This window comes from Montipora capricornis, chromosome 3, assembly GCF_036669925.1.
Source record: "Montipora capricornis isolate CH-2021 chromosome 3, ASM3666992v2, whole genome shotgun sequence".
In the NCBI taxonomy this organism is placed as follows: domain Eukaryota; kingdom Metazoa; phylum Cnidaria; class Anthozoa; order Scleractinia; family Acroporidae; genus Montipora; species Montipora capricornis.
This window is the reverse complement of record NC_090885.1, coordinates 45,948,189-45,975,688: the sequence shown is the minus strand read 5'-3', so window position 1 is coordinate 45,975,688 and position 27,500 is coordinate 45,948,189. Positions and strand designations below refer to the sequence as shown.

General features: G+C 41.3%; 1 protein-coding gene and 1 pseudogene across 2 annotated transcripts in view; both read left to right on the top strand.

Annotated features, from left to right (window-relative positions):
• The window catches only part of LOC138043275 (protein FRA10AC1-like), a 119,662-nt gene that overhangs the window by 9,800 nt on the left and 82,362 nt on the right, over positions 1 to 27,500 (top strand). For both annotated transcript variants that reach the window (XM_068889468.1, XM_068889467.1), the window contains exons 4-6: positions 7,939 to 7,984; positions 17,920 to 17,996; positions 19,441 to 19,485. In XM_068889468.1, the coding sequence (XP_068745569.1) occupies positions 7,939 to 7,984; positions 17,920 to 17,996; positions 19,441 to 19,485 (168 nt within the window). The remainder of the gene's footprint in view (positions 1 to 7,938; positions 7,985 to 17,919; positions 17,997 to 19,440; positions 19,486 to 27,500) is intronic.
• On the top strand, positions 15,947 to 17,904 carry LOC138043274 (uncharacterized; annotated as a pseudogene).

The following is a 27,500-nucleotide window of genomic DNA, read 5'->3' as shown; positions in this document are numbered from 1 at the left end:
GAACACTGGAGCAAAGATGGTTCGAATTTGTTTCGCTTGCTGGTTTTGCATTTGTTAAAATTCGTATGCAAACGATGAGCGTTCAGATAAGTAAGAGACTTCTTTTATCCACTAACTACAGTCTATTCTTAAATTTGTTTTCCATGCGTAATCAACATGCTGCAATTAAAAAATATTTATGGAATTCAAGTAGGCCATTGCACGACTGATAAAACAACGCAAAAATGTATTTTGTTGCAAATGCTAGGATATAACAATTTATTGCTGATGAAAAGCGATGAAAAAAGAAACCATTCTTAAATTATTCGTCGGTATGTTTGGTCTCAAAATAGTACCGACAAAGGCTCCGATGCCTCGGAAGAATGTTGCGATTAAAATTGAAATTTGACAAGTTTAACAATAATACAATGTATGTGGAAGGAATACCTGCTTTTAACCAAAATGGCGATGATAAAACGAAGACAATCGCACAAGTTTGAATTTCAGGTCTCCAAATGAAATAAAGTCAGGCTTAGACGGAAAGAGATACAATTGAACCTTTTTCAAAACCAAACAAATAATTTCTCACGCACACATACAGTATTACAACCTGGAGAACAATGAGTGTTGCGTTGCCTGAATAATCAAGCTGTCGCTTACACTGTATCTTTAAAGAAGTCTTCAGTTTTACATTATGTAAAGATTATAAAATTTGAGTCCTTACGTAAAGGCACACTCTCTCATTTTGATTACAATTTCTTGCATTACGAATCGATTCTTCACACCATGAGATATAAAATTTGACAGTCTTCCGCTTATTTTACAAGAGCAACAGATCATTGTTCTTTCCCGCGGCAAGCCTCGTCTTTTCTCCCGCGGCAAATTTCCCGCGGAAAAGTGCACCTCGGTTTTACAGAGGGAAAAAAATTTGCATACCTCGGTGCCGCGCGTCCACTACCTGCGGCAAAGACGAGGTATTGCCTCATCCCTAGGGGTCAATACTTCTAGGCGGTACTGTAATCAAGACTTTAGGCCGGTGGTCGAGTGATGCTTACCAACGGTATATCCACACACCTATTGGCGTTCTGACCCAGGTGTCCAGTCAGTTGGTTTAGCAGGTAGTGCATTGACGTCGTTTTTGGCTGGAGTTGGGTGCCTCAGTTCTGATCCCTTGAAGGGCTGTGGCTGAGTGGCCACAAGCCCCCGTTGCTACGGGTTGTCCAACCCGGAGGTCCTTTCGGCATGGCAGGCGGGGCTCTTGGCTGGGTTGCATGTAGGGCAGACTTACGGGGTGTTCCACCGACCTGGGTTTGGGTCGTTGGTACCAGTCCCCAGATCCTTGGGCACCCAACCTCCATTTGTGACACAGGCGTTGAATAGGGTAAAATGCAATTTAACTTAGTTAACGACCTGGAGCAAGTTGCACAGGAGAGTGTTTAAGGCTGCATTGTTAACAGCCAATTCTTAGCAGAAATGTTATCGATCTTTCGCTTTGTAAACAACAACACGGAATATTCATCGCTCCAAGTTTGTGAGTTCTTATCCCGGTAATACAGTAGCATGATTTTCTTTTGTTTTGGGGTGCGGGTAATAGGCCAGTGCGGGTAATCTGTTGAACTTTTTTTCCCCTTACGACAAAAATAGACCATTGCAGGTAATCTGCCGTGCGGGTAAACGTCTGGAAATTACGGTAGTACCTCTCTGGTGGCCAAACGATCCAGGCATCCCAGACTGGTCCCCCCACATCCAGCGGCATGGGACGCGGAAAATATGGCCAACTCGTCATCAGCAAGTGGCCACTCCATCTAGCCTCTCCCATCCCGAAGACCGTCCATAGTGGCTCCACGTGCCGCCCCTGGCCTTTTAACAGAATTCGGTGGATCTAGGGGAGAAAACCCCAATAAAAAATCCCACCATGCTGGTGGCAGTGCTGCAGAGTCAGGATCCCTGATCTTGGGGTTCTCCCTGCCATTGGACTCCGGACCTTTCCCTGCATAGGCACCGTGTGTTTGCTGCTGTGCAACAGTACTCCCACGATAAAAGATTTCATGCACAAGGCGTCTTCCAACATCTACATGCAAGCCCATATAAGTCCTTCAGCGATCGGCGAGAGGCGACGGGGACAGGATTAGTGAGATCTGGAAGTCCCTAGTTTCAAACCGGCACGTTTAGGCGGCAGAGTTCCGATTCAGTCGTTTCACTCTTGGATAGGAACAGAAGAGTGCCTCGGCAGCGTTCTCTGCGACTGAGCAGCCCTTTTTAGGATCCACTCTGCTCACCCTATTATTGGGAGGGGGCTAGAAAAGGTGCCCTAAAAATAGCCTGTTCCACCTACTCCTGGTTGGAAAACCGCATCCGGCAGGATCACCGTTACAGCAGTCGAAATACCTACAAATTACAATTTGCAACTTGGAACGTTCGTACGCTTCTAGATAACCACGAACATACTGACCGTCCTGAAAGAAGAACTGCCTTGGTATCCCTCGAACTGAAGCGTTTTCAGGTTGATATTGCTGCCCTTCAAGAAACCCGAAGATCCGGAACTGGACAACTAAGTGAGCATGGGGGAGGATATAACTTCTACTGGCAAGGAAGACCAGAGGCCCAGCTCCGAATACATGGTGTTGGATTCGCAATCCGGAGCGAAGTGACCAAGTATGTCACCTCTCTTCCCCATGGCGTTAACGAACGCATCATGAAAATGCGTCTTTCTCTGGATAAGGATCAATGTGCTACTGTCATCTGCGCGTATGCACTAACCTTAGACGCTGAAGAGGAGACGAAGGAAGTCTTCTATGCAACACTCAATAACATCCTAGCGAACATCCACAAAGATGGCAAGATCATTATTCGTGGTGATTTTAATGCAAGGGTCGGAAGAGATCACGCTCTCTAGGGGACCATCGGCAAAGAAGGGGTCAGTAATTGCGACGCTAATGGAGTACTTCTGCTTATTTTTTGTGCAGAGCACCAGCTAGTTATCATGAACACAATATTCTGCCAAAAGAACAAATTTAAAACTACCTGGCAACACCCAAGATCTAAACACTGGCATCTGATTGACTTTGTCATTGTCCAAGTACGTGACCAGGGCGATGTCCGAATCACGAAATCAATCACTAGCTCAGATGACTGTTGGACAGATCATTGTCTTGTACGCTCGAGCTTTGCCCTGAAACTTCATCACAAGAAACGGCATATAGCAAAACAACCGAAAAAGTTGAAAGACTGAAAGATCCGGCACTGCTTGAAGAACTGCGGCTTGCTCTCCGTTAGTCCCTTGCCTCCGTTGCCTCAATAAGGTTGAGGAATTTTGGCAGGCTCTGAAAGCAGTCATCCTCTCAAGTAGGGAAGCCACGATTGGCTACAGCACCAGGAAACACCAGGATTGGTTTGATGAAAACGACTAAGTCATTGAAGAGCTCATAGACGGAAAGAGGAAAGCCTTTTGCACTTGGCAAAATGACCCTACAAATGAAACTAAACGCTCTGCCTATCACAACATACGGGCAGAGGTCCAAAGGCAGATTCGCCATATGAAAGATCAGTGGTGGACTGCGAAGACAGAACAACTTCAGGGCCTTGCAGACAAAGGAGATACCTGTGGTTTTTTCAGTGCTACCAGGACAATCTTCGGACCCAGCACACGTGGGGAGACGCCCATTAAAGACAAAAATGGTACTCTCCTGAAAGATACAGTGAGCATCAATCAGTGCTGGAAAGATCATTTTCAAGAACTTCTAAACCATGATTCTACGGTTGACGAATCTATTTTCGACAAGATCCCGCAGTTGCCAGTCAATGCTGAGTTAGGAGCAGAACCGACCCTTAGTGAGACAAAGTCATCCATCAAGCAAATGAAAAAAGGCAAGGCCCCAGGTGGACTCTTTAGCCACCAACGGGTGCACAAGACTAGAAGTTGAATAGACAACCTTACTTTTTTTCGAGGGATACCATGATGCTGATGATAGATTAAACGTGCTCTGATAGTTTTTTTCTGGAATACGGAAGGGCGAGGCACTTTGAATTCGATGTGTTGGATAAGGTTGGTCATCTTAGCTTCGAATTCATTGAGCTCAGGAACTTGTGGTGGTGTTTCTTTGAGTTAAAGCCATATGTCTCACGGTGGTCGGACGCTGTGGATGGATTAAGGAAGTGGTAGGTGCGCCAGTGCATTTTGTGATAAGCTTCTCCATCATTTCAATCAGTCTATAGGTATTTCTTGTTAGTCGGTATTTGTATGTTCTTGGTTGAGCAGTTAAAATGACTGATTGAAATGATGGAGAAGCTTATCAATAGAATGTGCTGACTGGCTGAAGTATTTGACTTTGTAAATGGTTGATAAGTGCTTCGGTTAAGGTTAAATGTGACGTCTAGAAAGTTGATTATTTGTTTGTTAGCTTCTGTGGCATATTTCTTTCTTGATGTTATCTGTGTCTGTAGGTGTGCCGTTAGTGATGGCTAGTCCATTGTCTCGGTAAAGTCGTACGTTTATATTAAGATCCTGGAGTTGGGAGAGGAGAAAGCTTCCCACGAGTTCACATGTTTTGGCGCTGTCCTAGCTTCCCATTGTTAAGTCGAATGTTGTATTCCCTTTCTTTTGCCAGGGTATGTGCTTGTGGATTAAGATGGAGTTTTTAGCGTGGATTATAATGTTTCTTTTGTCGGTGGTAATGTTGTCATAGTTAGAGGCGAAGTTGAGTGCTTTGTTTAGGAGTTCTTGGCTGATGGATAGATAGAACTCTTCGATGTCGAAACAGATGAAGCTGAAGTGTTGTTTGTTTTCGATAGATTACAAAGCACTCGACTCCAACGATGAAACAGGCTTGTAGGGATGAACTTGTAGTTTATTTGTTTTTTCCTTCCATATATACTTTGCTTCACTTCGAACCTGCATCCCCTTGGTTACTAGTCTGGTGTGCTAACCACTGCACCATCACAACAACCCTGCTGCCAACAGAGCAATCAGTGAAGTCATTGGTTAGCCACAGGGTTCCGTGCATTTAACATTCAAGAACATATAGAAAATATAAATAACATATAGATACAGTACCGCTCAAAAGTAAGTTACCACCCTCTTGCGAGATGAGAGTCTCATCTCTAGAGACGAGACGAGACGAGACACTTGTCTTGAGAGACGGTTCAAAAAACTGTAAGTGTCTGCATAAACAAAAACGTTCCGAAGATTAACCTGTTTACGAAGACACTAGCACTCCCAAATGTAACACTTGACACTAAAGTTTTAGGTCGAAATGCGGTTTGGCTGTGCTGTATTATTGTCTTTGCATGTAGACACGTGCCTGTGAAATCTGTATACACTGTAGTTTGATTCGTAGTTTATTTAGAGAAGAAATGTTTCAATAAACTTGTGCGGCAGGATTCGGTTCGCGGTGGTTTGTTATCGTCTTTGTGTGTGCACATTTAACCCTCAAATCGGCCGGTGAAATCTACATACACTGTACTTTCATTTGGATTTGTTGTCCAGGAGAAATGTTTCCATAAATTTGTGCGGCATCATGTGGTTGGCGTGTCGACTTTTAGGCCTTGAATCTGCCCGTGAAATCTACATTATTTCGAGAAGAAATTTTCGATAAGCTTGCGCGGATGCATGTAAACACTGTTAATTGAGCAATTTCCTGCAGCAGTACTTAAAGCTGAAATCTATCGAACTGCCATAAAAAATTGTCTTTCAAATTCAAGCGAGTTTATCAAGTGAAGAGAATGCGATGACAAAACTGATGCACATTTCAATAACAAGAAGTCACGTCGCCTTATTTGCTTACTAAACGGAGTAATTGACTGGTTTGCGTTCATTCACAATATAAGTTTATCTTCTTTATTTCCCTTCCAATCTCAAGAATGTAAACTGCATTTCTGAGAGTTCGTTTATTTACCTGGTTGTTATTGCTCATCATGATCGCATTGGTTCTGTTAATGGAAAAAAAAAACTTATTACTAGTGGTCATGACTTTTATTACACATTTGGTGGCTGCTAAAGAAGCTGTTTTCTTTTTCTTTCTTCTTTGGGAATTCATTCTCCTGAGGCACTTCCTTTATGTTGGATAACGAGTGTTTTTTTTTTCTGTGATTTTTTCAGCTGTTGCGTCGCCTGTTCAAGGGTGGCTTCACTTGGGACTTTCATTGTGCGCTGGTGACGCGACAAAATTTGAAAAAAATTGCATCACTGGCGCAAGCAAAAAATCGCTTGTTTAGCTTCGACTTTAGGAGATGTGTTCATACACATTTATTTAATTCATGAACGAAAAATAAGCGCTTTCATGGCAAATGTTCGTTGACCGCGGTGTCTCTTCACAAAACTCTATTACTTTAATTTGCATGAAACGCTTGGACAAATAACTCAGATAAGATGTATCACACAGATCTGACAATTGGAGAGGTGGAAAATAAATTTGTTTCATACAACATTCCAAGTTCTTGGCCCTTTTCATTGAATGGTTTCAAATTTTTGTTGTTGTTTCGTGACAGTGAAAATGATCTGTTGAATGAATTAAGTTCTCAAAAGTGAAGTTGTCAAACTCGAGTTTGTTTTCATTTACCATAGCAGCTAAGTCTTACTTTATATGTACTTTCTACTTGCTAGTGGCATCCCTGTTTTCTTCGTTTTTTCCCTGAATGTATTTATTTTAGATTAATTAGATTTGTTCTTCTTAATACTCTATTAGATCATGTGTGTGTATTACAACCCAGAAAATGCAAGCTCATGATTTCTTTGAAACTACTCAGCTTGCTTAGTTTATACTATTCTGATTGGTTTTTTGCCTGATCTAAATAATTTATTCTGTTCTTTAAAACGTTTTCCAATGTGGCAAAGAAATGGATGTATGGTTAAAAATTTCCTGCACCTTTAAGATGTTGTAGGTCATTTTGTTCCTTAAGCTAACTTAAAGGTAATACGAGCAACAGAAACGTCCAACTTGTCTCGTAACATTCTGTGAAACTAGTCAAAATATGTTTTGCAAAAAATAGAGGTCCACTCTACTTTCTGCAACACACTTCAGCAACTTGCAACAAATTTTTGTTGTTGCGAGGCAGGTTACACTTGGGATGTAAAATGTGCAACGTCAATTTTCGACTAGTTTCGCAGCAATTTTTTTTTGTTCGTATTACCATAGCCTTAGGTTAAATTGCAACCAAACTAGCTCATTCTGTTTCAACTTAAATCAACTTCTTTCAACTTAGATCAAGTTGTCTCACTCCTAGGAAGCAATGAGTTAACCAGGGGCTGAGCAAAAATGGTTGCTCATGTTATGGCTACACTAACTCAGTCATAAAACTGCTGAGAAGTGATTAATTTACTGCTGACTTTAAACTGAACGTGGTGTGACTGCTTTCAAAAGATATGACCCTTCTGAACCAAAGTCCTAATGAATTGTACCCTGATATCTTATACAAAAAAGCTTGAGCTTTAGCATACTACTAAAGCAAAACTAAGTAAAGGACAAGTAATGAACAGGCAAGAGGTAACACAACAACGCAAGAACTTGGAACGAAAAAGGCGTTGGTGAGGTTTGCATGTCGACCTCAAGATTTTGTTGTGCACTTTTGCACCATTCACAGCAAACGTTAATCATGTTTTAACCCATTGACTCCCAGGGGTTCCCCATTGTAGTGTAGGTCACGTGATGGACATACGGGATATTAAGAGAGCGGGAGAATGTTATTAGGAAGGTCTTGAGCTTAAATGAGTCTTAAATGCGGTTGTGAGTTATCGTTAAGCACAGAATACAACACCCATTGATGAGTTCAGGCCTGTTTGGGTGTCAAAGGGTTAAAGGTTGTTAGTTAAGCACGGTTTCATGTATACGGATTTTTGTTGGCAACCCATGCATTAAAACCCACTTGAGTCTCATTTGGTGTGAATGGGGTATTAGATCCTGTAGATTCTGTTCAATTTGTATAATGGTTGATAATTAATTTTGTGTATATTTTACCTTCTAGGGAGGAAGCAAAGAACCAGAAGCATGAATTTGTTGCCTTAGATGCTGTATCTTTTTATTGTGAAACAGTTCGCATTAGGTATTACACTTAAAGATCGATGTTGCCAAAGGTGTCACTATTTAAACTAGAGAAGTGAAGAAGACACAGTATTCTCAGGATATCTGTATGGGCTTTTACAGCGGTGAGTCATGGGCCAGTATCTGACTTGTGAAGTGAATGAAATTATTGGTATTTTGAGTTGAAATTAGTACAGTATTCCATGAGAAAATGAATGACAGGGTGGTCATTCTGTAAGTTACATGTAGACAAAGAACACTAATTACATGTATTAGGATAACCACAATGGTGGATTTTCATTTATTACCCAGTAATTGCGTTCACACACGTGAATAATAATTATTATTGCTACAGTTGCTGGCAAAGTGCTGAATGAGCCACCCACATGTAATCATATAGGTGAATACTAGATGTATGCAAGCAATTTCTATCTAGAGATACAAACAACAATGTTTTTGAAATTGAGTCTTGGACAAATTGATATCAATGGTTTGTAGCATAACAGGCACCTGGTCCAAGCTTACTTTGATATCATCTCAGGGGTTGTGCTTCGACGGACGTAAAACATTAAGCCTAATTGTATAGTGTCGCTGATTCAACAGAGCTTGTGTTGAAATTTCTTGTCCTTACTGTCCCCTTTATTCATACTGTTTTGTTAATTTGAGTATGACACTTTTGGATTCAAAACCAAACGGACGATCACGAATCGAGTTCTATAGCTAGTTTTGACTTAGAAGTGTAAGAGATACGGGATATACATGTAAATTAAGGAGAGCATGAGGATTCAATCAAAGACGGTGAGTTGGCATACGCTGCCGAACCTTTTGCCAATGAAGAATGGTTGAAAAACTATGAATGAGATGACAGAACTGAGAGTTAGAGGCTGCTTTTCAAGCTAGACTTGATGGCTCAGTAGATGTAGTCTCAGGAAGAGTTGCAAACTGAACTGACAATGATCAGATGACATTGATAGTTGGTTAAGCTATGCCATTTTCTGGGTCACTTTCATTGTTTAACATACAATAAAGGCATTCTCCAAAGGAAGAACTCAATCTCTCTCTGATTACATGTATGTTTGTTTGTTTGTTTCATGGACAAATGAATCAGTGAGATGACGTCACAATGTAAACTAGACCTGTTCTCCTGTATTGTTGTCTCTGGGCCAAAAAGGTGCCTAGCTTCCACACTCTGAAAGGGTAAAAAAATCCAGTGCCAAAAATGTTTCCCTCATTTTAGTCAGTTAATTTATGAAAAAACGTTTTGGGGACAAGTGGTACTGTACGTTAACACCTGTGGTAGTTTAGGGGTGCAGGGATGATGCAGTGGTGAGAGCACTCGCCTCCCACCAATGTGGCCCGGGTTCGATCCCCAGACTCAGCTTCAAATGTGGGTTGAGTTTGTTGGTTCTCTACTCTGCACCGAGAGGTTTTCTCTGGGTACTGCAGTTTCCCCTCCCCTCAAAAACCAAAATTTGATTTGATTTGCGTTAACTTGTTAATTTCAATTTGCAGTGTCCCCGATTAGTGCTCTACGGTGCTAGAAGATTAGACACTTAAATAAAGCTCCTTTCCTTTTAGTAGTGCTGTAGTAGATAAATGTAGTGTTTATCAAATCATGAATGAGAAAGCCATTTTGTGCTAATACAGTATAGTCATTGTGATCTTTTGTCATGCTGATTTTAGCAGGCCCACTCTGGATTTATGATGCTTTTGTACATTCACAAGTGGTTATTAGGATCACCCAAGTCATAAAACAATAAATATTATAAATTTTATGATTATTATTAATTTTAGCTAATAAATTATCATTTTGTGTTTTTGTTTACTAGACCAACATCCCCTCTTTACGTGCCAAAAAAAAAAAAGATTATTCCTACATGTATGCCAATAAAGCAATTGTATTTGAGGCAATAACCACAAGGACATGCACATAAAGCTTTTTTGGGCAGCCTCACAGATGTACATGTAGTTTGGTTGTTGTCAGGGAAAGCCTGTTATGAATGTTTCCCATTTTCAAACTTTGAAAATGGCTAGCTATTTTTTACCACAGTAGCATATGAAATTAACCTACTCGCAGCATGCACTAACCAAAAGTAATACTACATGTACTTTTTGAAATTCTATGCATGTAATTTTTTTATTTTAATGAACAAAATGATAATTCTATGAAATGAATCATATATTCAACTGCGGATATGAAATCAAGTGAAGCTGTGATCTTTGCAGTTTGAAAGCAATTTGGCAATTGCGACAAGAAGCCTGAAAATTTCAGGACTTCAGTGGGCTTCGGTCATGGGTTCAAACCCCATTGAGTCCTGAATTTTTCAGGCGTCTCTGTGCAATTGCTAAAATTGTGTTGATAACTGCGAGGATCACAGGTTCATTTGATTGTTTTATTTTGTTGGACATGCGTGATTGCATTTCATTACTTTGGACATGACTCCCAATCAAGTGGAGCCTTGATTTCAGAACTGCTACGCAAGTATTTTTTTGCTCACATGTGTCCTGTTCATCTTTTGAGATAGTTTTGTGAATAAAAAAGGGTGAGATTATCTTGGAGAGCTGTGATTATTCACTGGTATAGAGAGAGATACCTTATTGGTGTACGTGGATTTGGTTTCCAACACCAAAGTGGCGACCCTGCCAGGACACAGTTTGAATTGCGAGGCAAGTGGTGGTGGTGATCATGGGGTGACAAATGGCAGACAACAGTGAAAGTTTCTGAAAGGAGCTATGCACTTTTTACAAGGATGAGATCAAGGAGACTTTGGAATCAAAAGACAGAGAATTTCAATGGAATATGAAAGAATTGTGAGGATTATTGGAACATCAGAAGAAGAATCAAAAGAAGTGACCAATGAATCACTGGACGAGGTAAGAGAGCACAATAGAAAATGTAAAGAGGACCTTAAGCCACTGAGGAGCCTACGGGATGGGTTGAAGGGACAGTTAGAGGAGCTAGAGAGAAACAACAGACTCATGAAAGAGGAGAATTTGCAGAAGAAGAGACTTGAGGACTGAGGACTGCCAAAAGAGAAATTGAAGAAAGTGGGTGAAAAACCACAAGCGGTCAAATAACAAAAATACAAGATCACTCCCTTTAGTGGTGAATAGCAAATTCAATTATTTGATTTAATTGGTTAGAGGAAAAGCAAGGATTGCATTTTGGGCCATTTTGGAATTGAATTTTGGCAAAGACAAAGGTGCACAAGTCCTTAATTAAAAAAAACTGGAGTCTCTGTGAAACATTACAGGTACCTAACAGGTTCAAGAAATGCATGAGTTTTATACCAATCTGTGCTGGACAGTACAGACACTTGCCATCATGAAGAATTTGGAGAGGGCCCAAAGCCATGTATATAGCATAATGGATAATTTGGGGCCAGTGAATGAATCCGTGGCTCAAAGGAATGATGACTGGGAGGAGTGGGGTCTAGCAGAACTGGTGGAGAACTTAAGGAAGTACACAGACAGAAACCCCTTGCTAAACAAAATCGATGGCAAAATCCCTAAGTCCCCAAAGGGTTCCCAGGTCCCAGATAGAAGGAGGTATAACTTATTGCTGGCAGTTTCCTGCAGTGTTTCTGATTGTGTTTACTGGGGATCAAATCAACATTGAAGCAGGGACTGCAATAAAATCCTGGATATTGCAAGCCGCAGAGAGTTCTTGGAGAAGCATAAGCTGTGTTACAATTGTACCAGGTCTTCGCATTTACCTGTCATGTGTGGATTGCAGGGTTGTGGTCAGTGTGGGTCCAGGCACCACACGTGCTGCTTGTGTGATAAAAGCAGCCACAACTACTTTAACATCAGGTGGAACTGATGAAGCCAAGGGGTCACATGACAAGCACTTTGGAGCGCTAGAAGAGCAGACAACTGTACATTCCACAGTATTGGGAGAAGTCAATGGAGTGAAAGCCAGGATAATGCTGGACACAGCAGCTGGAAGCACATATATCAGTCCAGATCTACTAGCTGGACTAAATTTGAAGCTGCAATGAGAGGAGCAAAGAGTGATTAAGCTGTTATATGGAACTGTGTGTATGGCATAAAATTGCCTTATGGGTAAAAACCTCAGTACACTGGGCACCCCTCTAAACTGGACATTTCCTCCGGTCCCAAGGGTGTCCAGTTTAGAGGGGTTCCACTGAAACGGCAAAGGACTTATAGCTGCAGACAGGCCTACTTAAGCTAAGTTAACAATAGGAACCCACCCTCACGAGACTAAGGATGCTTTGCATTTGACAGATCTGACCGGCCAGACCAGGTATTTGGAAAGACTAACTTTACAATACCTTCAAATTAACACACTTCAAGGATAATATGTACTCTTCCAGAGAAATATGAGAGGGATTGTGATGCAAGTGGTCCTTCAAATTGTTGCATTTTCTTTGCAAACAGACACGTCTGACCGGCCAGTTTCAATAAAAGGGAAGACACGTTGGAACAAGGACAAAGATATATCGACTTGACCAAGTGCACAGGGCAAAATGATGATGGCCCACTGACAAAGCAAAAAATGCTGTGCGATGCATGGCGTCTATGATGTGCCCTTTTTGCAAACTGTAGAAAAATGATTCCTTCCATTGCACTTCTGTCATTGCTTTTGCCATGCAAGACATAACTCCTTTTTCAGAGGGTCACTTCCAGTGCCGAATTTGAAAATCTTTTGCTTCTGGTGATTGTGACACTTTACATTCCGATCATATTTTTGCTTCTATGAAGGTTTTGTCAGTTGGACTTTTAGTCAATGTACATAGCATCTGTAGTGCTGGATGCCCCTGAAGTATTTTGCGCAGCCATGTGCCAAGTGCGGTTCTTGCTCTGCACGTTGTTTACATGTATTTACTTATTTTTTTAGTTTTTTTGGTGACCAGACCCAATTTTCCACTTGGCCATTTAGTCAGTGACACTGCGAATCACGCAACTTATGGTGTTTATTCATACTTAACATTTTATGAATATTCTACTCTTTATTTAGCACAAAATATATTGCCTTTTTGTGCTATTTAAGCGCTTGATTTGAAGCAAGTATTACCTTCTAGGGAGGAAGCAAAGAACCAGAAGCATGAATTTGTTGCCTTAGATGCTGTATCTTTTTATTGTGAAACAGTTCGCATTAGGTATTACACTTAAAGATCGATGTTGCCAAAGGTGTCACTATTTAAACTAGAGAAGTGAAGAAGACACAGTGTTCTCAGGATATCTGTATGGGCTCTTACAGCGGTGAGTCATGGGCCAGTATCTGACTTGTGAAGTGAATGAAATTATTGGTATTTTGAGTTGAAATTAGTACAGTATTCCATGAGAAAATGAATGACAGGGTGGTCATTCTGTAAGTTAGACAAAGAACACTAATTACATGTATTAGGATAACCACAATGGTGGATTTTCATTTATTACCCAGTAATTGCGTTCACACACGTGAATAATAATTATTATTGCTACAGTTGCTGGCAAAGTGCTGAATGAGCCACCCACATGTAATCATATAGGTGAATACTAGATGTATGCAAGCAATTTCTATCTAGAGATACAAACAACAATGTTTTCGAAATTGAGTCTTGGACAAATTGATATCAATGGTTTGTAGCATAACAGGCACCTGGTCCAAGCTTACTTTGATATCATCTCAGGGGTTGTGCTTCGACGGACGTAAAACATTAAGCCTAATTGTATAGAGTCGCTGATTCAACAGAGCTTGTGTTGAAATTTCTTGTCCTTACTGTCCCCTTTATTCATACTGTTTTGTTAATTTGAGTATGACACTTTTGGATTCAAAACCAAACGGACGATCACGAATCGAGTTCTATAGCTAGTTTTGACTTAGAAGTAAAAGAGATACGGGATATACATGTAAATTAAGGAGAGCATGAGGATTCAATCAAAGACGGTGAGTTGGCATACGCTGCCGAACCTTTTGCCAATGAAGAATGGTTGAAAAACTATGAATGAGATGACAGAACTGAGAGTTAGAGGCTGCTTTTCAAGCTAGACTTGATGGCTCAGTAGATGTAGTCTCAGGAAGAGTTGCAAACTGAACCGACAATGATCAGATGACATTGATAGTTGGTTAAGCTATGCCATTTTCTGGGTCACTTTCATTGTTTAACATACAATAAAGGCATTCTCCAAAGGAAGAACTCAATCTCTCTCTCTCCATTAAAGATGTAGCTTTCATAGGTCTGGTTGACTAGTGAATGGCCTTTTTAAAGTGTTTTCAAAACAAGCTGGCGACCGCCAGAGTTCTGCTGGTTCCTTGATTGTATGTCACTGGCTACTCTTGTCATAATGTTCAATCAGCTTGTGACAAGCTAACTCTGCGTTGCTTCTTATCCATAACTCGGCTGGGTAACTTCACACTCAATTTTGCAGCAATAATACATATGCAATAGGAAGTAAGCTTTGTTTAAAAGAAAGCTCAAATCACCCGCTGTATTTTGTGCCGTTCGCATTAACGATTGTCACCATCTTGACCTTGTTTGAGTGCCTCTTCTTCTTTCGGTCGCTTCCAGCTGACAGCATAGCAGAGAAACGGAAACATCAAACTGTAAGCACACTTTTTTCGTTTGGGTAGAAGGTCACGTTCCTCAGGTAGGTGAAGAAATTCGGCCAATTCACACTTGTAGTCATTTAACAAGTTGTCAGACTTCCTCATTGTTCATTCAACGATATGATTAATATGTTGTTTGTTATACTTATCAATCAATGCTTAAATAAATTACAGCTGTACGGTTAACCGATTTGATTTTTAAGGGACATCATGGAGTCATGCCTATTGAAATAAAAGTTGTTGGAAAATGCAAATTTTGCTGTATATACATGAAGAAGTCGTAACAAAAGAACAATGCATTTTCAGATTGCGGTCTACGCGTGGTGCCCAACTGCATTATTTATCGGTAAGAGATAATTACTGAGGCGTGCAGCATTATATCCAATAATGCAGCGAGCGGAAGTAATTATCTATTACACTTGGTAATTAGTGATCGTCATGCAAACCCATTGTTTTCTGTCTGCAATTATATCACGGAGTGTCGCCGCCCTTTTGAATTTTTGTGGAAAACAATAAATCAAACAATAATTATTTGTGACGTTCAGGTGATGTTTTTGTTCAAGGTAACGGTTGCATAAGCTGACATAAGCTGACATTTACGTGTGAAAAATGCAACCAGAAACGAGTTATTGACTGTTTGTTTGTCAACTTGAAGGTAGGTGTCAATTTGCATATTGCTCGACAAACACAGTTGTTTCTGAAAGTCAACTCATTGTCGTTTGGAATGATGCCAGAAAGCTGCTGGGAAAGCAGTTCTGAGGAAGAATTGTTTCTTACGCAGTGTTAATTACTGTTAATTCAGATGAATATGATGGTAAGTACTTACTTTCAGTTGTTGCAATTCCTTTGGTTTGGTGTACTTGTGTGTAACCCGATGTTGTAATTGTTGCTCAGGAATGAGTATGTCGATAAGTGAAGGGGATGGAAAATGCTCAGAGGATAATGTTGTCATTAGTGAAGGTATATATTATTTGAACTTTATTCATTAAAGTAATAGAAGTGGATATGGATGCAAATGTTCTTGACTTTGGTTAATTCTTTTTCTAATGAGACAGATAGTCATTTTCAGTCCTAATTGTTTAACCAGGAGTATTGGTTGTTACTATATAGTGGAGGATTTCGTGCTCCAATCTTCTCTGATGAATGTCGGAGATTTGAAGACATCTGGGTTTCTGGTGCTAGTCAAAGGAAGTGGAATTCAGGGCACTAAATATCTTTGGAAGAATCGCGAGAGACAAGAAATGAAGCTGTGATAAAAGCTGAGTACAGTGGCGAGCCTGTGCTAAACCAACGCATCAACAAGATGTCTGACAAGGACCTGGATTTTTATTTGGCTCAATTTGTAGCTGAAGTGAGGAAGGAAGATGGACAAGAATACCCTGGCAAGACCATTTAAGAAATGATATGTAGTTTACAAATGTTATCTTCATCTCCAACGTAAGGGGCCCTTATTTCTAATTGATGAGAAGAGTTGTGAATTTTGTAATTTGAACTCGGCCTTAAATTTTATCTTAAAAGAGAGGGCGGGGGAAGGAATTGGTAGTATTACTACTCAAGCAGAAGTAACTCCAGATCAAATTAGGGGGGTTTCTGGAAGTGACACGCCCAAATTACTTAGAAATACTGTACTTTTTGGTTTGGGAAATTGCTTTGCGTTGCGAGCAGGGCAAGAACACAGAAACCTAAGAATGAAGATTTCTCAGTTATTACTACATACCGATGAGTCTGGTGCAGAGCATTTGCAATACGTAAAAGTAAGTAAAAGTAAAAGTAATAATGGATGCCTGGCTCATTTGCAAATCAAGATTAAGGTTGTTATAGCATATAAAAATGTTGAGAAACCAGAGCGCTGTCCTGTTAAGATTCTTGTATTAAAGAAATTCATTTTATTAGCGACCTTTACCGAAACCAAAAGGAAATGTTTGGTATTACAAAAAGGCTGCTGGAAGGGAAACATTGAGAAATGTTGTTAAAAAGGTCATGGGTGTGATAGTCATTTCATTCATTGATAGTCATTCATTGCGGCGAAGTTGGGCCACAAAACTTTACAACAATGGGGTGCCAGAACAAGTATTCAAGAAACTACTGGTCATCAGTCAGTAGAGGGTGCAATAGCGTATAATTTATATGCACATCGTCAGCCATGAAGTTTAAAGTGAGTGCTGTTTTGAATCAATCGTGAAAAGAAGAAGACAAAGGAAAGGTGTGATCGCGAAGATGCAAAGGATCAAATCGAGCAGCATGAGGGTTCAGACAAAAAGGAGGTGTCTGTTTGTGATATAGGGTTAAAAAGTATGGAAGAAAGGCATGACAAAGTTGAAACAAAGGGGGAAAGCTACAAAAATATTGTTATTAACAGTGCTGAAATGAAAATTGAAATCTGTCATAAGTGACAAACTGTAAGTTATGGATCTTTTTTATATGAAGAGTGCTTGTTGTGGTGTTTTTGGTTGTTTCTAGTCAGTAAAAAATATGGGGGAAGTGCTTCACCAGTGGAGATATGCATGTAAAGCATGCTGCATTATTAAAACTAAAACATGCAGCATCATTTTTAATAACACAGCTTGTTTTAGGTTTAATAATGCTGTGTTGCATAATTCCCCTGCCACCAAAAAGGACCGCACCCGTTTTTCTCTCAGCATTCGGTGATAATTAATGCAGACAGAAAACAATGCATTGATGATCAGTAATTTTAGAAGCGATTCATACTGCACTGCATTATAACCGTACAGCAAGATGAAAAGTCTTGAAGCAAACTAGCACGAGTGTCGAAATCTAAAATTATTCTGCTAATTAATACCAGCAATTTAAATTGAGCAAGTGCTTCTTTTTTTTTAATTCCGCCATCAAGTATTTGCACATGTGGAAGCAAAGCGAAACCTAAACCCGCTTTTGAAACGTGACTGTGTCGTCTCAGTTATCTCTGCCTCTCAAAGTGGAGATTTTGAATGAAGCTACATTGTCTTTTCAGTATTTACTGATTTTGTTTTTACTGCCATTGACTTTAGGATAGGGCCAAACGTTGTCTTATTTTGCTTCTTAGTCTAGCAGTTTTTCATTTTTGAAAAGTGTTGGGTATTATTTGTTGGGATTTTTTACAGTCAAATAAATGTACATCTAAGTTACAAATTTTGCATGGGAATCGGTACTTTCCCTCACGAATTTTGTTTTGCTGATAACAATTTTATTTTCTCATTCATTCCATTATTATTTTCTTTTTTGGAAGCTCAGACGAGTTTCATTAATTCTATGTCACTTACATTATGCCTACATTTGAGTGAAATGTGCTTTTTTGGAATATCAGTGAATGGATTACTGGTTTTATCGTGATTTAATTTCCTTTACATCAATAACATGAAAATGAATGGCTAGTACTCAAGGCACAAGAAGATGATTAATGATTACGTCTTGTATTATGGGAAAGGGATAGAGCATTTCAGGAGAGATAGGTTTGTGAATTTAATTTGACATGCCAGGTTTGTGAATCTAAAAACTTAAGGAAATTTGAAAAAAAGTGTTTTGGAGATAGGTCTCTAATAAGTGTTTTGCCAATATAAGAGTTGTCATTTGGCAGCAACTGCTATCATTCAGTCAAATAAATCAATTACCCAACACTGATTATGAATCACATTTTGTCACTTCTGCTGATTGGAAATGCTTAACATAATGATTAAAATAAAAGAAAGTGTGATACAGTGTTGGTGCTAAAATTGAGTGCAAAGAACCATGCCGTAAAAACGCACCCCTTAGACTGACAGCCCCCCCCCCCACAAACTAAAATGAAAAACCACCTCTAATGATTATTTGTATGAAGTAATCAGGACTTGAACCATACATTAAGATGAAATCTACATTTTGTATGATCTGAAAATCAATCAATCAATCAATGCCAATTATTTGATTGATATTAATAATCAGTAACCAATCAATGCTAAAGAAATTTGTGATTATCAATTTTTATCGATAATCTGTACCAATCGATCAATTGACTGACATTAATTGACTATCATATTTGATTTGTTTAATCTTAAACAAGATTACCAAAAACACAGTGTCTGAGCGTATTTAATCATGAAAACTACAACAAAATTTTACGTTTTCTCACAACGGTGATTTATACGTCATGGTGGATACCAGCAGAAGATTTTATGACATTGATACTTGTATAATCTCCACAGAATTGACAAAAGAAGATGAAAGTTGCTTAGTGAATGCTGGTGCCTTGTTTGTTTCTCTTTCCTTCTGTGTGTTGATGAAATATGTCAAACTTTACGTTACATACCATCCACAATACACAACTCATGACATGACAATTAACTGTCTACGCCTGATATTTACATTTTTTTTCTTTGAAAGCAGATAAAGCGAGGTCGGACAATAAGTCTGTGTTCTCGATAATTATTTTGCATTTCTGATAAGTATGACACTAAATGCTGCATTCAACTATTATTAGGGTAATATTATGTTGTTACGGCGTATAAAAAATAAGAAAAAAAAAATTTTGCATGAACAGCATCTGAGAATGAAAGCAGTGAAAGTACATGTAACAGCTATCGCTATAGAGAGGTGTGGTGTGGGTGTTGTTGACTTGTGCTGTTTTTAACATTAATTTGATACCAAACAAACAATTTCAAGTTATCTCAAACATTCGAACTAGTGTATGTAGTGCGTACATCCGTGACATGCTTAGAATTTCTTGCGAGCACTTTTGTGTGATTATCTGCCAATCTATGGCCAATCGATTGGCATTGATTGATCAATTGATTCTCTGATCATCCATTTCATTGGTTGTTCACGTCCTGAGAAATATCCCTATGAAAGAATTTGAATATCCCTACATGTTCATTCAGACATTGTAAGATGGTACATGTACTGACATTCAATCTTTATTAGTTTCAGAGACAGAAGTGACTTGGATATTATAAAGCAGGAGCACAGGTAGTAATAAATAATAATAGAAACAACAGCAGAGGGGTGTTCTGTCTGCGGTTCCGCCATTTTAGAATTCTTTCATGAGCATATCTGCTGGCCTTGCTAACTTGACATTAATTTTCCCACATTTTTTCAAGTGTGCTAAAGGTAGCGAAATAAAGCTAAATAATGGTGGTCTTGTGAAAAGTTCCAGTTTGTGGAACCGGACTGGAATGTTACATTGGCGATGAGGATAAAGGTTTTTTGCCACAGTTGGGAAACGTTATTTCGAGAGTTTTATCGATACGGAGCGTTCTTTTGGAGATCGTCATGTCATCGAACAAGGATAGCGCGTTGAGTTCTGGAAGTTTATTAAGCACAGATGTCAAAGGGCTTCCTTGCTTCAACCCCAGGGATGATCCCACGAATTTGGCAGTACGATGGAAACGCTGGAAACGATCTTTTAACTTGTATTTAACAGCCAAAGGAGTTACGAATGACAACCCACGAGTTGCGTTACTATTGCATACGGGCGGAGCTGAATTACAGGAACTCTATTTCTTTTTGGTTAATGAACAAGAAGAGAAGTCATTTGAGGCCTGCGTAAGCATGCTAGACGAACATTTTGTACCCAAGGCGAGAGACACCAGTTCCGCCAGATGAGCCAACTAAACAGCGAGAAGGTCGATCAGTTTGTTTCTAGGCTAAGACAAAAGGCAACCACGTGCGAGTTTGCCAACGTGGACAAAGCAATTTGAGATCAGGTAATTGAGAAGTGTTTTGACCCTAAACTGAGGAGAAAGTTTCTGGAACGAGCGAGTGCGACTTTGAAAGATTTACAGGACATCACAAGAGCATACGAGGCTGTGGAGCAGCAGATGAAGGCGATGGGTGAATCGGTGAACGCACTGAAACACAATAGCCACTCTGGTGGCCGGAACAGAGGAAACGCGAACCAGCAGAGATTAAAACCAAACCGGTCCAGTGGGGAGAGCAGATCACGCTGTTATAACTGCAATAGACAGGGCACTTTGCTAGGGGCTCAAGTTGTCTGGCACGAGGCCAGAACTGTAATGAATGTGGAGCTAAAGGACATTTCATGATATTTTAGAATAAAATAGATGTTAATGCTGGTAAGCAAATACTGGGCAGCGCCTGGGAGGAGAGCGTGACTTCCCATCATGTGACTACCTTATTTGGCTATTTCATTCATCCCGCCATGTGAGCCTTCTCAGTTTGACATTTCCAAAGCTCAACTAGTTCTGTTTTTTCCGTTGAGCAATTTAATCTTTGCTGGGGAATTTGCTGACCTCACAAACGCGGTTTTTTTACGCCCCTTGCTATCTAAAACCTTTTATTTATTACTGGAACTCGGGAACAATTTACTGAACGGCTTCACACCGTTGTTCCTTCCGCACCATCTTGTAGCTCGTGTACACCAAGCGTCCATCTGACCCGCAGAGAAACGTTCACGCTCCACCGTGAAGCCCCTTTACTTCAAGTGCCTCTGCTGAGGAAGTTTCATCCTATATAGACCCACCAATTGTCACCATCCCTGACGATGCGCTTCTTGAAACAGCGGTCAAAACGGTCAAATTTTATTCCAAGATGGCGTCCAAGCAAGAAGAGCTTCACACACAGACACGTCCCCAACCACGTTAGCCACTCTTATTTCCATCATCGTGGACGAAAATCGAGGAGTCTACCGCCAAATCAGTTCCTGCTCCAACCTCAATAGCCTCCGCCTCAATCTGTGCAACCTCGACAAACTCCCGCCATTTGATACTCACCGACGACTTCGACTTCATCACCAGCCTTCTCAACCATCCCAGTACCAGCAACAACATTCCTTCCCCATTTTTCAAGGACAGTCGCCGTTATCAGCACATGTTCCAACCAAAGTTAAACGCGCAACATTAAAGGGTGAGTATGTTGAGTTTGTCGCGGTGCTGCCAGAAAACTCGCGCCTTTCAGATAACGACCTTCCCGGGCTTTCCATTTCCTTTATCGGTAAACCACAAAGAGTTCCCCCTTCCTCTCGGAAAACGTAAGCCCAGCTCGATTCTTGTCGGCATTTTCTGTATGGTTTCCTCAGGGGTGGATCCAGGATTTTTCATGAGTGATTTGCACCAACTAAACTAAAGGGGTTTGGGGGCATGCTCCGCCAAGAAAATTTGAAATTTGGTGCTCTCCGAATGCCATTTTTCCGCACCATCATAACATTGGCCTCGACAGTCATCCATAGATAATCCTAAATCAGCTATATTAAATCTTTGAAAGCTACTCCTGTCGTTCCATCCTCACAAAGGTAGAATCCCACAAACCCTTCTCTGACTGTTTTGGTTGAATCAAGAGATCACCACTGAAAGATTTTCTTTGTTTGATACGTCAGCTGCTTCGTCAGACATAATAGAAAAATAATTGCTTCCCCTGATTTCCTGCGACAAATTATTCACTATGATAGCACCCACAGTTGTAATCATCTTGTTTTGACAGGTTTAAGAAATATGTCGCATTTCTGGGTGCAGTTTTCAAGTGACGTTGCAGTGTTGATCGCCGCTGTCAATTCGAAATTCTAATAGTGCCTGAAAGTTTCCAGAAAGACTGGCATTTTGTGGATCATCATCTCGTGGACCTCTGAGGGCTATGTTGTTTCTTTCGCAAAAAATTATTGTCTTGAACAGGGATTTCAGAATTTCGCGATTTGTTTTGATTTGTTGTTGAAGTAAGCTGTTTATCTGTCGATCAATTGGGAGCGATTTTCTTGTCATCTTTCTCAAAAAATTAAAACAAGAAGGATAGTTGACTTCGTGAACTGCAATAAAGGGCTGAAAAATAAGGTTTGGAAGAAATTTGAGTGATTTCTGCAAGTCACTTGAACTACTCTGGATCCACCCCTGGTTCTGCACTTCTCACTTCTTTTCCCCAAAGGGCGGTAGAGATGTTCCCCTATCAAGCGACCATTCGATTACCCAAAGGAAGTTGCGGGCTTGGCATGGCCTTCCTATGATGTTGACTTTCGTAGGAAAACAGCCACAAACCTCCCCCTCTAAAACAGACATCTAACCCAGGGTCCAAATTAACTTGTACATTTTGACCTGTTTTATGGATACCAGAAAGCAACGACCGCATGGTCTTGTGTATGTGTCAAGCATTATCTTTTCACTTTCAAAAGCGCACATTTTGGAGAGAAAAGGTATCCGACCTTGAATGTACATTTAATAATGAAATCTATTTGCCCCCAAGTTTGTCGAAAATTTCAGCTACGGAAACACTAGTCACACCCTGTCGAACACAATCCGCCATAGTGGTACATTCCTCACACCAGTCCTTGAATCTCTTTACTGAGTCGTTTTTCCCCCTGCAATACATATTTTATGAGAAACAATGGCTTGTGAGGTTATGGAGGTTGTTAACGGAAAAACTCCTTCATTTCGATTTCAAAACAGTCTCAGGATAAAAAGTAAGACACCTCTTGGCAAACAGATCTGACCTTAACAATGGTGACCAGTTGTGAAATTCTGGTCGCCAGTACTCAATTTTTTAGTCGCATTAGCAACCAGGAAGGCGCAATTTCAGACCCCGTAACCTGCCTCCAGAATAATCCCCATTCACCCCTGAGGGAGCTCCAGGGAATGGCCCGGAAAAACCACTACTACCTCTACACAGCCCGTCCCGTTGGCCTACGGAGTGGCCCTTCATTTTTAATCAGCTTTCCATATCCCCCCTCCCCCCCCTCCCTGTTCGACCTGCTCACAAGTTCACCCTGATCCCTTTTGTTACTCATCTGTGCAATACAGGCTCCTACGGCACTATTATGTTTATCTGGCAGCACTTGACAACCTTCACATTGAGTCTGGCTGTCTCCTGGACATTCTGGCTATGCCAGTCCTTCACAAAGTTTGAGGGGGATCAAGCTCTCCCATGGGAATGCAAGAAGGCTTGCCACCTGATCACCTCATCAGTTCTCCATAGCATCTAAGTATACTAAGTTACAACCTTTTAACTCTACCAATTGTTGACTCCTTTATGTTATGGGCTGCATTTACCCTTTCATTTTTTGGCTTCTTAAGAAGCAGCGAATTTACCTGCAATGGCAATTTCGACCCTCAGTCCCACCTTGCTAGAACAGACATTTCTTTCCATCCCAACATCCTTCACCCTACTTCATTTGACACTGCAATTTAAAAGTCCAAAACTGACCCTTTCTGGGAGACAGCCAGGCTCAGTTTTGCAAGGTCAAACTCAGACCTTTATGCATCGTCTGCCCTGCAAGATTATATGCTCAAAACTGCAACTTAAGACCCTGGCCAGCTACTCTTCAGCTTCTCCTGTGGACCATATCTCACCCAGACTTCACACACCAACAACTTATGGTCTCTCTTAAACCTCTGTGACAATGACAGCTCCTCCTCTGCCTCTCACAGCTTTAGTATTGGTGCTGCTACAACCGGCAGAATCACTGGCATTTTCAACTGGCTCTTCAAATTCTGGGTCGCTGGAATCATAACACATACCAAGCTTACATCAGGACTCCAAGGAAACAATATGTCAGGTTCCTCAGTCATTGGCCTCTTGCTCCTCCTGCTAACAACCCCCTGGAATCCTTGAAAGCACTTGAGTATCTCATTGAAACTTGGATTTTTCTAACAATCAGTAATGATCTATGACAGTTCCTTGGATAACTTAATTCTTATTTTCCTGTATTGTCCTGAACCTATAGTGTTTTCACCTATGGGTACAGCAATCATGTTGGCATCCCCCTGGAAGCCTGCTGTGTGCGTTTGCTTCCCCCCCCCCCCCCACCCTCATTTCTCCTCGATACAATTGCCTTTCATCCCCTTTTCAGCCACATGCCAGCCATCACATGGGTGAAAGCACTATCCTAAGCTTAATGCCATGTTTCTCCTTTAAAACAAAAAAGGAAAAAGGCCCATTCGGCACTTGAGGGCTTTCTGTGACATTCTCTTTCCTTAGGCTTTCTGCCCTCTCGAGTTCATGTAGTACTATTGGAAATGACTATTTTGACGGAAATGTTTTGCACGAGGGTCCTATCCCCTCCAGCCAAATGTGTTGTGCGAGGGTCCTACCCCTCCAGCTGAACGTTTTGTGTGAGGGTCCTATCCCCTCCAGTCTAATGTTTTTTGCGAGGGTCCTATCCCCTCCAGTCAAATGTTTAGTGCGAGGGTCCTATCCCCTCCAGTCAAATGTTTAGTGCGAGGGTCCTATCCCCTCCAGTTAATTGTTTTGTGTGAGGGTCCTATCCCCTGCAGTCTCTATGCGATGCCCATTGGCTTTGGGTTTTTCTTTTTTTTTTTTATTTTTATTTTTATTTTATTTTATTTATTTATTTTTTTTATATGCTCATGTCGTATTTTCGACCCCTATCTCCACTCGTCGGTTCTCTACTTTCACCTTTGGGGCAGGCAATGTTTGCTTTTGGCTATTGCAACTCCGTGGAGATGGGGTCATTTTCTCTCCCTGTCAAATTGGGAGCAAAACCACTAAATGGGCTTCGCACAGGGCACTCCTCGTTTATCTCGGCGTTTTGGGCGGGGAATTGCTGCCTGCGGCACCCCTTCAGCCCTGTGCTGAAGCCCCGTTAGGGAGGGGGCATATTGTTACTCTGCTGGACTGGGTTAACTTGGCCCCAGGACATTATGCCAGCAACTATGCCCGCCTTGCAATACAGGCATGAGGCACCCCCTCGGCTAGTTGCCGAGGCCCCTCATCCGGTGGTCCATACCGGCGGTGGGTATTATCCGAGCCTTGCCAGTACATTCCCTGCCCCTCGTTTACGCCCAAGTTGTGTGTATTGTCTTTTATTGCGCACCAAAGCATTAAATGATATTTTAGAATAAAATAGATGTTAATGCTGGTAAGCAAATACTGGGCAGCGCCTGGGAGGAGAGCGTGACTTCCCATCATGTGACTACCTTATTTGGCTATTTCATTCATCCCACCATGTGAGCCTTCTCAGTTTGACATTTCCAAAGCTCAACTAGTTCTGTTTTTTCCGTTGAGCAATTTAATCCCTCCCTCCCGCCCTGTTTGCTTTCTGGTTCTCTTGTATTTTATTTTATTTTTTCCTTATGAGCTTCTGTAACCTATTCAATAGTTTTCCTTAATAAAATATGGGCGGGGAATTGCTGCCTGCGGCACCCCTTCAGCCCTGTGCTGAAGCCCCGTTAGGGAGGGGGCATATTGTTACTCTGCTGGACTGGGTTAACTTGGCCCCAGGACATTATGCCAGCAACTATGCCCGCCTTGCAATACAGGCATGAGGCACCCCCTCGGCTAGTTGCCGAGGCCCCTCATCCGGTGGTCCATACCGGCGGTGGGTATTATCCGAGCCTTGCCAGTACATTCCCTGCCCCTCGTTTACGCCCAAGTTGTGTGTATTGTCTTTTATTGCGCACCAAAGCATTAATTGGCGTGTTGTAAGGCGAAAGAGAAGTGGCCTGCGAAAGGGACGAAGAAAGACAACGTGAATCGAGTGTTAGGAAAGACTGTTAGTCCCAGTGAACAGAACGATTATGCATTTGTGGTCCGACACAACTACAGGAGTGAAGGAGATATTAGCCTTAAAGTCAGAGGAGTGAGGGTACAAGGCATCTTGATCGATAGTGGAGCAAGTTGTAACTTGATCGATTACAAAACGTGGAGTTATTTTAACCAAAACCACGTGGTATGCCTATCAGCTCAATCGGAGAAGAAGATATTTGCATATGGACAAAAAAAACCAATGGATGTTGCTGGAACATTTACAACAGAGATTGTGTGTGAGGCTAATGGAGAAACATGCGTCGATGAGTTTACAGTAATAAAGGGAGATGGCAGACCATTGCTTGGTAAGAGGACCGCTGAACAGCCGGATGTTGTAAGGGTCGGACCTGAGAAGGAAGAAGAGGTTTATACTGTAACCGAACAGGGAAACGACAGGGATATAGGGCTACAAACTGAAACTTCACATAAACGAAGATGTTACACCAGTTGCGCAATCTGTGCGGAGGCTTCCATTTGGATTATGGGATAAAGTTGACGAGAAGTTAGACGAGCTACTTGACATGGGGATTATTGAAGAGGTACCGGAGGTGACGCCAACGACATGGGTTTCCCCATCAGTTGTTGTTCCGAAGGCAGGCGGAAAGGACATACGTGTTTGTGTTGACATGAGATGAGCGAACGAGGCGATTGTTAGGGAGAGACACCCTATTCCGACCATAGAGAAAGTGCTGTATGATCTGAACGGAGTGACAGTGTTCAGTAAGATTGATTTAAAGTGGGGGTTCCATCAGATCAAACTGGAGGAGGACTTGAGCGCTATTACAACGTTCATAACCCACAAAGGATTGTACAGGTACCGTCAATGTTTGGAGTCACATCTGCGCTGGAGAAATATCAGAAAATAATTTCTGACGTCTTAGCGGGGTGCAGCGGCGTTGCAAAAATCGCGGATGATTTGGTCATATATGGGACTGATCAGGAGGAACACGATTCGAATCTACGGAAAGTTCTAACACGATTGGAGGAACAAGGGCTCACCGTAAATGGAGACAAGTGCCAATTCAGACTTCCCCGGCTGACGTTCTTTGGACACGAACTCAGTGCCCGAGGCGTTGCGCCTAGCGAGGAGAATATCGCGGCTGTTGTGAACGCCAGACCACTGCAAAATGTGTCTGAAGTGAGGTCTTTCTTACAACTTGTACAATACTTAGCAAAGTTTATTCCCAACTTTGTGCAAGTCGCAGAGCCTTTGCGACGCCTGTTGAGAAAGGGAGAACCATTTATATGGGGACCGAAACAAGGAGATGCCTTCCACAAGCTTAAGGAGCTAATGACAATCACAAAGGCACTCACATACTTTAGGAACGATTGTAAGACAAGAATTGTGTTGCTGATGCTGGGCCGGAAGGAATAGGCGCTGTATTATTACAATTTCAGGGTGAAGAGTGGAGAGCTGTCTCATATGCTTCAAGGAATCTGTCTGACGTGGAGCGGCGTTATGCACAGACGGAAAAGGAAGCGCTTGCTCTTGTGTG